The 12,502-nt window shown below is 39.7% G+C and overlaps 1 protein-coding gene across 2 annotated transcripts in view; it reads right to left on the reverse strand.

Moving 5' to 3' along the window:
• The window catches only part of LOC100553782 (vitellogenin-2), a 38,959-nt gene extending 27,608 nt beyond the window's left edge, over positions 1-11,351 (reverse strand). For both annotated transcript variants that reach the window (XM_062978080.1, XM_062978079.1), the window contains exons 1-15: positions 11,297-11,351; positions 11,133-11,153; positions 9,666-9,686; positions 8,113-8,133; positions 7,530-7,550; positions 6,910-7,058; positions 5,443-5,718; positions 4,390-4,548; positions 4,050-4,198; positions 2,493-2,640; positions 2,233-2,384; positions 1,873-2,050; positions 1,612-1,737; positions 1,047-1,250; positions 133-350 (exon numbers count right to left, since the gene is read on the reverse strand). In XM_062978080.1, coding sequence (XP_062834150.1) covers positions 133-350; positions 1,047-1,250; positions 1,612-1,737; positions 1,873-2,050; positions 2,233-2,384; positions 2,493-2,640; positions 4,050-4,198; positions 4,390-4,548; positions 5,443-5,718; positions 6,910-7,058; positions 7,530-7,550; positions 8,113-8,133; positions 9,666-9,686; positions 11,133-11,153; positions 11,297-11,336 — 1,883 coding nt within the window. In that variant the 5' untranslated portion in view covers positions 11,337-11,351. The remainder of the gene's footprint in view (positions 1-132; positions 351-1,046; positions 1,251-1,611; positions 1,738-1,872; positions 2,051-2,232; positions 2,385-2,492; positions 2,641-4,049; positions 4,199-4,389; positions 4,549-5,442; positions 5,719-6,909; positions 7,059-7,529; positions 7,551-8,112; positions 8,134-9,665; positions 9,687-11,132; positions 11,154-11,296) is intronic.
• Positions 11,352-12,502: the final 1,151 nt, after the last annotated feature.

Raw genomic sequence — 12,502 nt, forward strand, 5'->3', positions numbered from 1 at the left:
TGGGAGAACAGCCAATCTCCCTTTGCTTTTCTCACTGCTTCTCCAGGGGGATATTCAAGTTGTCCAGGAGCCTGGTCAGTACCAGACCTCTCAAGGGACAGAGCCTGCACTGGGAGTTACATTTCAACTTACAGGTTGTAGTACATTGGGATCCTCAGTTTGGAGCAAGCCTTCAGCTGAGAGTAGACAAAGGAGAAAAGCAGTGGATCCTTCTCTCTGAATGCAACATTAGCGACAGCTGTGACAATTGGGAGAGTTGGGTATGTTTCAAAGATGGCCATGCAAGCCACAATTCGAGCTTGAATAGGAGCAGAGGCATTCATATAGATCGGGAAGAGAATGCCATGAACCTGGAGAAAAAGGGGAAATGTCCCATGGTTATTATGTTTAAAACTTTGTGAAGGTTGTAGGAATGAGTAACATACTTAGAGATCATATAATATGGAGATCATATGATAAGCATAAATAATGTGTTTAGTTGTACCCACATTTCAGAATTATTGGGCCAAATGAACTGCCATGGCTCAATGTTATGGGATTTGTAGTTTTGGGACAGAGCCCTGATGCCAAGATAAATTACAAATCCAAGGATTGCATAGGATGGAGATGCAGCAATTTAAATTTTGTAAATCTGCTATACTTCTGCAGTGTGGATGATCTCTAAGTGTCTCATGAAAACCAGTGCACTCCACTGAGTTCTGCTCCCTTGGTCATTCGTTGGCCATCTAGATGCCCTTCCAAGAAGGCAACAGAGGCAGACTTTTCCACCTCCTTGCTCCACCTCATGATACCAAGGGGTATAGCTGTTCTTTGACAGCATTCTTTCTTTTTCTAGCCATCTAATATTGTCTAATATTTGTCTAATATTTCTTCCAGTATAGACTACTTTCTTTACATTTTCTCCTTTCTTTTAAAACAATTTTCTAATATTCAGAACTGCAACCTAACCATAGTTTGAGCTATGGGAAGGAGTTGCACCTGGAACTGTTTCTGAAAACATAATATCTTCCTAATGTCTTCAGGTGAGTCCTTCTTGTTCCACTTACCCTTGCAGAATCCTGTCTGGCGATTTTCATCAGTGCCTGAATAGCAACAACCTGGACAAATTTGCCGTGTTTATCGTTCTCTGCCAAGGGTCTCACTAATTTCAAGCTGGCTATTTGGGCAGCATTGCCAATTGACTTCAGAGCCAATATTATGCGTTTTTCATCGTGACGCGTGACTGCTTCAGTGAGGAAGTTGTGGAGGGGCTACAAACAAAAACAAACACAAAGAATGGGATCATTCCAACTTCATCTAAGAAGTGAAGTATATGTGGCTGTCTTTTCCCTATGGAAATACATTGAGGGATAATTTTCAAGTACCATTTCTGGGGTGGTATAAGAAATGGTACACATTCAATGAAACACATCATAGTTACCAGAGCAAGGCTGAGATTTAGACGAAACTAGTGGTTTGAATCATACTTGGGAATGTTCCCAAAGATCAACAAAAGAATTCCTTATTGGTAATCTGCTATCCAAAAGCAATTCTTCAGTGGCTCCTGAAAGCATACCCTTCTTTGGTTAAAGCGTGTCCAGTTCAACTTCACCTAAAATAAGGGCCACATACCTCAGGCAATTTGTTGGGGCAAGATCGAGCCAGAGAACATTGTCTGTAGACTAGAGATCCATGTGCCAGGAGGACAAGCTTCTCAAGCCATAATGACCCAGTACTATGAACATGGTTGAGTATTTCCTGTGGATTAGAGAAAGTAGTCAATCCAGGGGCCAGATTTTCATAGACAATTTGTCTTCTTTAATGGTTAATCCATTGCTTTAATTGAAAACAACGTATATCTCCCATTGGAGCACCAATTTAACATGTACTCACGGCTGCTAGTCGAGCTGTGTCCTCTACTCTAGCAACATTTGGGTTGGCAGTGTGGAAGAGGATTGGAAGGACCCAATAAGGTTCCATTTTCTGCAGTTCACCTTTGATGTATTTGTCTTTGACGAACTTCATGGAATCAAAAGTGCCTGAATATACAATTGCAGTCAACAGGAGCTGTCTGCAAAGGAGAAAAGAGAACACCCTTAAGATTCATTCTGATCTCTTTTCTACAAGAGCAATCCTGACTGAAAGGTCTGAGGGCCGATCCTGAGGCTCCCGTCTCTGGCAGAACTCCTTTAGGGTGGTACTTCTCAGGTGCTTAGGCAGTGCTCTGCAGGGCATGGTGGTGAGCCAACATACCTGGCCTTGGGTTTGCGCTCCACTATATTGTACAGGGCATTCATCTCCTCTACAGTCAAACGGCGGCACAGTTGGCTAAGGTCTATGTACTTGGGGAGAGCCTCTAGGGGGACGTTTTCCCAGTGATCGGCCTCTCGCAGAATTTCCTCAGCCTGACAGAGGAGCAGAAAGTAAAGAGTAGACAGGATATCATCAGTGTTGGCCAACAAAACATTCCTTGGAAAGCCAGGAAGAAAAGAAGAAAAATATTTGTTCTTTACCTGTTTCTTAGCATCTTCAATGATCACCATCTCGGGCAGATTTTCTTCAAATTCATAACGAATGCTTACAATCTTCTCTTCAACACCTTTCTGTTGTTGACTTTGTTGTGGGGTATGTTTTTGACCTTCAACCAAGTTCAGTTTTTGCCTGAGAGGAAGGAAAAAAGTAGAAAGATACCATTGAGGACTGAGTAAATTGTGGTCACTCATTTGATCTGCTTCTGATTTTCCCTGAGAAAGTCAGGAGAAAGGACACCAGGGAGATACAGACTGCACTGCCGAGCCCACAAAACCCGATGGGAATGGAGCCATTCATAAGGTGCTAACGTTATCTCTGCAACAGTCATTATTATTATTATTATTATTATTATTATTATTATTATTAGTATTAATACACAACAAGATTAGCACACAGCAAACAAGATGACTATGCTGGCTATTGTATGGGATCGCACGTCAGACACTACCCAAGAGTCTAGGACTATGTGAGGTATCGGGGAAGAATGCCTGTAGATCCGAGTAGGGTGGCTTTTTGCACCTGACAGATGGTGATTTTGTTAACGTCAATTGTTTTTAAGTGCTGGACAAGATCTTTAGGCACTGCACCTGGTGTGGCGATCACTACTGGGACCACCTTTAATGGTTGTGTCAGAGTCTTTCCACTTCGATTTTTTAATCCTTGTATTATGTAAACTTTTTCAGTTGCTTCTTGTCAATCCTGTTGTCACCTGGGCTTGCAACATCCACAATCCATGCTTGGAGTATTGTGCTCCAAAACTCTGTCAGTTTGAATTTGGAAGTCCCAGAGTGGTCTTACATATTCATTTTCTGTAACCTTTCAGGCTTGTGATCCCACCGATTCTTTGTCACAGGAAGGTAGTATTAATGGCACAAGTTCCGGTGGATCATCTGAGCAATGATATTATGCCTCTCTTGTAGTCTGTTTGTGCAATCTTCTTGCAGCAGCTTAGTATGTGATCCATCATTTCATCTGCTTCCTTGCAGAGTTTACATCTGGAATCCATAGTCGACTATTCAATTCTGGCTTTGATGGCATTTGTTCTAATTGCTTGTTCTTGGGCTGCAAGAATCAGGCCCTCAGTCTCCTTTATCAACACCAAGGAATGGCATGGGCAACCCTGTGAGCCAATATATATATCACTACATATATAGACATCAGATGAAGTGGGATGCAGTCAACTGATGCTTGTGTGATAAATTGCTTTTTTTCAGGTTCTCGGGTTGAAAGGAATCCCTCGTGTATTTTTAAAACTAGTTTATTTCTTAAATAGAATAAGGTTTTAATTTAATTAATAATACAATGGGGAGGCATTGCTCTGCTTTTACCTATTTCAAACTAATGTTTTTAAATGCATTTATTCTTTACATAGGTTTCGTATTACAGAATACTTTACTTTAATGAAGATTTTTCCCCTATGAGAGAAAAATGGCATTAAAATAAACAGTTCTTCCTCAGTCCACCTCCTACCCAAGCCAGTGTGGAGCTTAACATATGTAACCACTCTTTTTTGAAAAGCGTGTGGATGTGCAACTTACCTGGTTATAAATACTCCAGAACCGTCAGCTTCACTGAATGGAGCAATTTGGTATACTTCCTCAGACTCAACTTCAGAAATCATGCTTACAGGACCATCACATTTCAGCTTCATGACAAAGGCTGCAGTCCCTTGAACCATTGTGTTTTTCTAAAGGATAGAAAGTGGCATCTTTTGTGAGGACAACACACACTGTTTTGAAAGACTAACATGGTTGATGCTTTAAAGATGGAGTTCGCCGCTCATATAGAGGAATATTAATCCCACCCCACATCTCCATTAAAGTCAGTGGAATCACTTAACTTTTCAACGTGAACGAGTATATTTGAGCTTTTTCTTACCAGAGGGCATTTTGGATAGAGGTGGAAATAAGACATTCCAATGGTCCGCTGGACTTTGTTATCACAGTTGCTGTAGTCCTTGGTCTTGGTGATCATGGGGCACTTGTTCCTGTCATCTGTGATGGAATACCTCGTGAGGCACTCACCCACAATGCCATCCTGGAAATATTGATGCAGACACATTACCAGGGATACACAAATATCATCCAAATAGTGTGTGGCTGAGTGTGCAATTGGCGTAGAGCAAAATGAAACTAACACTGAGGACCACAGTAGTTATTCTTTTCTCTCTCCCTAATATTTTCTAGGTTACAGTAATGTCTTCATGCTGTATATCGTTTCCTAACAGTTTCGGAGGTTAGAGAGAAAATGACTTGGCAAGTTACTGGATTGACCCCAATCACAGAGATCGGTCTTTGATCAATTGATTTTATACTAAGGGAAGCAATCTGGGATCGGATTATTAGGGACTAAGATCACTTATCAATTAGACATCTTAGTCATAAAGTATTTAAATGAATATCCAAATTGGCAATTAGACCTTTCATATAGCTCAATCTTTAATTTATTGTAAGTTGTCTTGGTCCTCATGGTGGGAAAAACGGGTGGTATACATATAAATAAATGCTGGAACCACCAAAGATAAGCAGAGTGGTGGTTGACTACTCATTGAAACAAGGGATGGGAAAGAGTTAGCTGCCTAAGTTGCTGAAATTCAGCTCCAGTCATCATGGTTGGGAATGATGGAACTGAAGATCAACAACTGGAGAAGCAAAAGCATAAACAATATATTGAATGTAAACAAAAAGCACAGACAACATTTTACTACTAAAGTAGGCTAGAGTTATATGAAAAGATGACTCCAAACGCTTTCAGGTTTTTAAAAGCTTTTCCTTTTAGCTATTCTTGCCCTGCTGCCTTTTACTGGTTGATTATTTTTAATTGGCAATGTAATTTGCTGCTTCTGATTGGATACATACAGACACTATTGCTTTTCTGTACACCACCCCATCAATAACAGAAACAAACAAGGTGTATATGAGAGAAACTAACCTCTTTCAGCTGAAATTCATTCTGGTCTTTTATGTTTGCAATGAACAAGTTCATGACTGCTCTCATATGATTCACACATACACGGGGGGCCTCTTTTGCCACACGGATCTCGCCAAACTGTCCATTCCTGTAGACAGCACGATAGTTGTGCAGGTCACAAGCAGCCAGTCTGTCATCTTGCTTGGGAGGCTCAACAAACTGGTCCTTTGGCTCAGCAAACTGATCTCTGGGCTGAATAGGGAATCCAACACGTTCTTGCATTCTAAGACCATAAATCTGGAAACAAAATGAAAGGGGGGAAGAAGAAATACAACTTGCTGTGATTTTTTCTCCCAATTAAGCACTTGTAGCTCCTGCTGATTTTTGCAGATGAGATGACAGTGCTAACTTGTGCATCTCCACTCAGAGGTGAGCCCCATCAAGGCCAAGGTGTATTTACTACCAAAGAGGTGCTAGCAGGATTGCATCCAAAAATTATTTGTTTTGGTTAGATCACACCCTTTCTCACTATATAATGTTCTTCATATGTAAAGAGGAAACAAGTGACTTGGTGTATAAAAAAACTATTTTGCATTTGATATTTCCTTGCATTAAATGGCTTAATACATCAAGGCTTACATTTTTTTGTGAGGAAAGGGACAGAGTGCTATTACTACGTGTTTGCCTTCCAATACTAGCAGGACAGAGGACGAATCCAGTCAATTCATGATAAAGGGCACAGCTTTGACTGAGCAACCCCAAGGCTAAAGTAGCTACGTTTTAAAAGCCGACTAAGACTTCTGTTGCCAGCTACAGCAGCGTTCGATCAAAAGAGGACCACTCCTTACCAAAGATACATTCTGGTGTGTCACCCCAATTTTTGCAGTACAAACAAACCATCTTTGGAAATATGGCAAATGAACATTATATTAACAATAACTACCAAACCCAAAATTTGATGCAAAATAAAAGCTAGAGAGATGCCAAGTACTGAAAATAGCTGAATGTCTAACATGATTCCAGAAATACAAAATATAATGAAAGAGACCGAGAATAGGGAGTTAAATGCATTAATGCAAGCAACTTGGCAGATGCAGGAGAATTCAAACACAAGATATGAGACCATCTAAAAGATATTAGAATCAAAGAATATTTTTTTTCCGGTTGGTGGTGCTGAATGTAGTGTGTATTGTACAATCAATGGTGTCTCAGACTTGAAGAAGTACAGTATATTGTAGAACAGTGGTTCTCAAACTGTGGTCCCCAGGTGTTTTGGCCTACAACTCCCAGAAATCCTGACCAGTTTACCAGCTGTTAGGAGTTCTGGGAGTTGAAGGCCTCAACTTCTAGGGACCCACAGGTTGAGAACCACTGTTGTAGAACTAGAGCGATTATTTGTTTCTATAGTTCTTTGAAATGTCCTCTAGATTTCCTTCAGTTGAAGCAGTGAATGAACCTGAAGGCTGTACCAAAAAGCTTCCTCCTTACCGAGAAAATCTTATTCGGACCATCTGCATGGACAGATATGTCAGCTGTCATCTTTACAACCGATTGTCCCAGACTTTCTCCACTGACTGTGCTCCGGGTTTCACTCTCATATTTGTAGTGGTGCAGAGTCCCTTCAGGGAAGTCTATCACTGCAAAGAATCATACAAAGAAACATTTACACCTGTTGTCTTTAATGGATGCAAACTTTTAAGGAGTGAAGACATTAACCAGGCAATCAAATTATGATTAAGCTAAAGCATTAATGCGTTAATTACTTGACAAACATTTTTAAATACAGGCTAGCTAGTTAAGCAATGGCTTCTGGCATGGCACTTCAAATACTGTAGGAAATAAAAAGGGACAGTTTTCCTCTGAATGTTTGTTTTGCTCGGTACTTCATTCAGCCTTTTGCAGTCCACCTCACAGCTGTATCTATATTATGTGGGTGACGGAGGGGAACAGTGCTGAAGCAGAAAGGCTTGGCTGAAGCAAGACAATATGAGGAGCTCCCAGCTTTCCAGTTCAGTCTCCTACCCCATTCCAACTAATCCCCACTCCTGAAGGATTGACTCCTAGAAACATCAATTCAGGCAAAGTGCTGGGCAGAATCTGATACTTACTGAATTTGGAGGTGATGATTCCTGAGGAAAGAAATTTGGAAGATTACTGTCTAGACAGAACAGCAGAGCACATTCCTTTAAGTGTAAAATATACCGGTGGGATGTAGCCTGCCTTCTCCTGAGGGTTCTGCTGTTCAGGTTAACTAGCCAGCCACCTCCTCTTTTGGCATACTTCCATTCCCTTTCCAGTGCTCCGTTTTCTTTTCTAAGGGACAGTCTACCTTCATTGTTTGCTGAGTTGGTGTAATCAACTCAGCTTCCTCTGATTTCTCAGTGGCCTCTTTTGACTCCATTTTGGTTCTGCTGATGCTCATTGAATGAACAATAATGCTCAGCATTTGTAGGGAAGATTACCCTGCTAGGCCAGCATTATTATCCCTGTGTCACTGGAGTAGGGAAAAGGCAAAGAGCAAGTGTCTAAGAACACCTTGAGATTTCGACAGAGACGTTTTAGATTAGCATCTTATTCTTTCAATTAGTAAAACAAAGAAACTAAGCTGATTTCCCTCCCTCCCTCCAGCTTCTTCTCCCACCTCTCTCTCACCATTTGACTAACAATGTTTAAAATTAGTAGCAGACTTACCATTATCTGGGGTTTGACCTTCTAGAAGAAAGAAATTGAAAAGGTTACATTTTGAATATAACAGTAGAGCCCAGTTTGCTAACTGAAAAATATATAAACAGGATCTGCCCATTTTGCTACAGTGAATCCTGAGCTGATAAAAGTAGTACTTCACGCCAAGGTGGTAGCCACCAGAGAGTGAGACGGGGTATCTCTGCTGGAACTTAGTCCAGACTTTACTCCAAACAATGTGTTGAGGCCCATTCTCCAAATATGTAGGTTCAGGAGCTTGGAGAACTCATTTTGAGTAAAACCTAGATTGCAGCCTCTCCTCCTACATGGAAATCATTAGCCATCAGTGCCTCTAGCTCCGTGGTTCTCAAACTGTGGGTTCCCAGATGTTTTGGCCTGCAACTCCCAGAAATCCTAACAGCTGGTAAACTGTTGGGATTTCTGGGAGTTGTAGGCCAAAACACCTGGGGACCCACAAGTTGAGAACCACTACTCTAAATATTGGTAATCCTGTTCCTCTCTTGGTGTTTGGTCCTGATACTCAGCCTCTTGTGGGATTTAAGCAGGCTCAATCCATACTATTTATTGGGGAGGGTTGCCTAATGTGCGTGTGTTTTTTAAAGTTTTCTTTGGGAATCTTCTTTTTCATCATCTATATATGTGGTGGCCTAACTCCAACGAGGAATCTTGCAAAAATTTAAACACTCCCTGAATGATAACAACACTTACATAAATTACACTAATTAAACTGTCACTAGTTGGGAATAGTAATTTTCTTTGGGTCTTGCCCTATTTTAGATTTCTGTGAAAATACCCACCACCTGGTATTGCATTGCAGAAAGAAATTTAGCTCAACTTTTGCCTCATAATAATCATAATAACATAATAATAAGCTTTATTTGTATCCTGTTCCCTCTCCCCGAAGGGACTTGAGGCAGCTTACAACAAGAAACAAATACAATAAATAATATATCACAGACAATAATAATCACATATCACTTAATACAACAAGAACACAATAATATAAACATTAGTAAAACAAATCTAAAAATTCTTTGCCCTCTAAAAACAGCAGAAAGATGTGATAATGCTTCATCCTTACACCACCAAAAATCTATTTCCAGAAAGAATTATTCATACCAATTTACATCATTTGTTTAAAACGAACATATAAACACTTGAGTCACATAACCTAAATGATTCATATCTAGACAGTTAAGCTGAAGTTTCACCTGATAAATCGAGAGAAAGGGGCTGCCATTTAATCTCCCCCTCTTCCTTGTGGATTTCTACAACCTCTTTTGATTTTACTGTGTCCTTGGGACAGGAAGAGAACTAATAAGAAATTTAACCACCAAATAATACTACTTGGCTATTATGTTATTACTTTATGATTAACTCCAGCAAAGGTTAACTGTGCTGAAGCCCAAGAGAAGTGCAAATGTATGTGCCAAAAATTAATTAATAATTATATTGAATTAACTGATTAATACATTTCCCACCAACTTGCTGAGGATTTGTTGTGGCTTATTTTGTGTTTATTTAAAACTTGGAGGACTTACTGTTTTGGGACTTCTGGCCTCCTGAGGAAAAGGAAATTGGACAGGTTAAAATGAGAGCTCAGGGGTAGAGTATAACTTTAAAAATATGAAACATATATATTTGAAATCATCTTTGACTTAATGACTTCATATTATTAAAAATAAAGCTTTACCGCTGCTGAAGTATAGTTGTAAAATGAACAATAGAAAGATCTAAAGCATTATCCATTGTTTTCAATAAATGCATAATTATCAGGACTTTACATTTTAATTGGTAGATGTTTTCAAGTTGAAGCTTAAACTGACTGATCTGGAAGAAAGTTTTATAGGGTCCCATATTAAAGATACGTTGTAGTATGTCTTTTTATATTCATGACAAAAACTTTACTTAACTTTTTGTAAACCATAGGGTTCCATAATATTAAGATGCTACAAAAGTCATGTGGGTTTACCACACTTAGGTGTGTTTCAGCCTCTTTGGGTTTCAGTCTATCACTGGAAATAGGGAATTGACAAGAAGAGTTCTATTTTATTAGTGAGCTGCTGCTGCTTTTTCCAGTTAAATCATACCTTACTTCATATTGTCTTCAAGATCATGAATATCTTGGGTAAGATTCAGATATATTTAAATAAAATTAAGTGATTAATTTGTACTTAGAATTTACATGATACCCTAGTTAAGGAATAAGGAATCTGTGATTGTTCAGATGTTTTAGATTTCAGCTCCTTGAAACTGAAGTGAACATGACCAAATGGCAACGGCTTAGAGCAGTGGTTCTGAACCTGTGATCCCCAGGTATTTTGGCCTACAACTCCCAGAAATCCCAGCCAGTTTACCAGCTGTTAGGATTTTTGGGAGTTGAAGGTCAGAATGTCTGGGGACCCACAGGTTGAGAACCATTGGCTCAGAGTAATTGCTGTTAGGGATCTATGAAGGATCAGATTTCCTCCAGCAGATGCTAAGTCAGTGGTTCTCAACCTGTGAGTTCCCAAGTGTTTTGGCCTACAATTTTCAGAAATCCCAGCCAGTTTACTAGCTATTAGGATTTCTGGAAGTTGAAAGCCAGAACATCTGAGAACTCACAGGTTGAGAACCATTGTGCTAATTCAAGGTTTCAATATTGTTATCGACATAGAGCTGGAGCTGAGACTGCACCATATGTAAGATCATCTATAGCAGTGGTTCTCAATCTATGGTTCCCCAGATATTTTGGCCTTCAACTCCCAGAAAACCTAACACCTGGTAAATTGGCTGGGATTTCTGGGAGTTGTAGGCCAAAACACCTGGGGACCCACAGGTTGATAACCACTGATCTATAGCAAGGTGTAAAATGTGTTACTTCTTGGGTGACCATGTTCTACTAGTTCAATTCTTTTTTTCTACTTCCCCAATAGACAACTGACATAAATGCCGTTTCAACAAATGTGTTAATGTTCCTTTTTTAAAATCAATAAATCAATAAATAAATATCAGACAGATAGACTTACTGTTTGGAAACTTTTGGCTCCCTGTGGAAAAGTAATTGGATACACTTATTAATGTGTGCATAGTATAATGTTAAAGAAAAAACTTTACATTATAAAATGTCAATCTGGCTATAATATACAGAATTCTATGGAAGGATCTTGGTAAAACACAAAGGCAGACTTACCCGCAAGGGTGAGCAGCAGAGCAAGGACGATTCCCCTCATGATGAAGGCGAATGACAGCCCTCTGAGGTGCAGGGCATTTTATAGGCAGACAAGGAGCTCCACGTGCTCCGAGTTGACCAGAATTTTGATGATTCAGGTAATTTTTTTATCTCTTTTCAGCAAACATTCTTTAAGCAAACAGGCTATTTTTAATTTCTGAAATAATTAATGTCCTGCTCCTCCCCCCTTCATTGCATCCATTTGACTCATATCATAGCATGGTTTTGATTTAAAATATTTCATAACAATTTGTAAGTTTAAAAAATCATTTTTAATGGAAACAAAAACATAAAGTTCTTTTTAAAAAAAATTAAATTAGCTTACGGCTAAAGGCCATATTTTTAGGTCAGGAAGATTTTTTGTTGGTTAGGCTGACCTCATATGTGAGGCAAGAGTTTACCTAACCGATAACCACAAAGACATGGTCGTGGTAACATGACACTCCAAAGTGCAATATCCTTGTACTTGTTTCTTTCTCTGTGCAGTGTGAGCTTATGCATCCTCATTCAGAAACAAGTATGTTGGGAACAAGTAAATGTGCATAGGATTCCATCATAATAGAGGAATCCTGAAAAGTGGAGGGAGGCATGAAGTGGTAGGTCTTCCTCTACTGCAATGCTTCTCAACCTGTGGGTCCCCAGGTGTTTTGGCCTACAACTCCCAGAAATCCCAGACAGTTTACCAGCTGTTAGGATTTCTGGGAGATGAAGGCCAAAACATATGGGGACTCACAGGTTGAGAACCACTGCTCTACTGCTTATAGTAGTTTGGTGAGAGATATCTAAAGGGTCATTTTTGCTGGTCTTTTCACTATGGCAGCTCATTTCTTCTTTTTAAAGTCCCTATACTGAAGGCAACATGGTTGAATATTGTTATGCCTGCTCCAGCATGAAGTAACTAAGGGCCCTCATCTTTGGAATACCGTAACTGGAGACTGGAAGGGTTTTGGATCCAAAGCCATGCATACCATTTCCTGATCTATAAATGCCAGTGAATTTACACTGGTTGTTTGGAGGCAGTGAAAGCAATGGCTGGCTGTTTCTGGAGTTTTCCGAAGTTGAAACATACACAACAATATATTCAAACACTGAGAGAAGAACTAATAATGATAACCTTGAAAGGGCATAATCTGCACAGATCTATCACATGCATATTTACTCCAAGAC

This window comes from Anolis carolinensis, chromosome 4, assembly GCF_035594765.1.
Source record: "Anolis carolinensis isolate JA03-04 chromosome 4, rAnoCar3.1.pri, whole genome shotgun sequence".
Taxonomy (NCBI): Eukaryota; Metazoa; Chordata; class Lepidosauria; order Squamata; family Dactyloidae; genus Anolis; species Anolis carolinensis.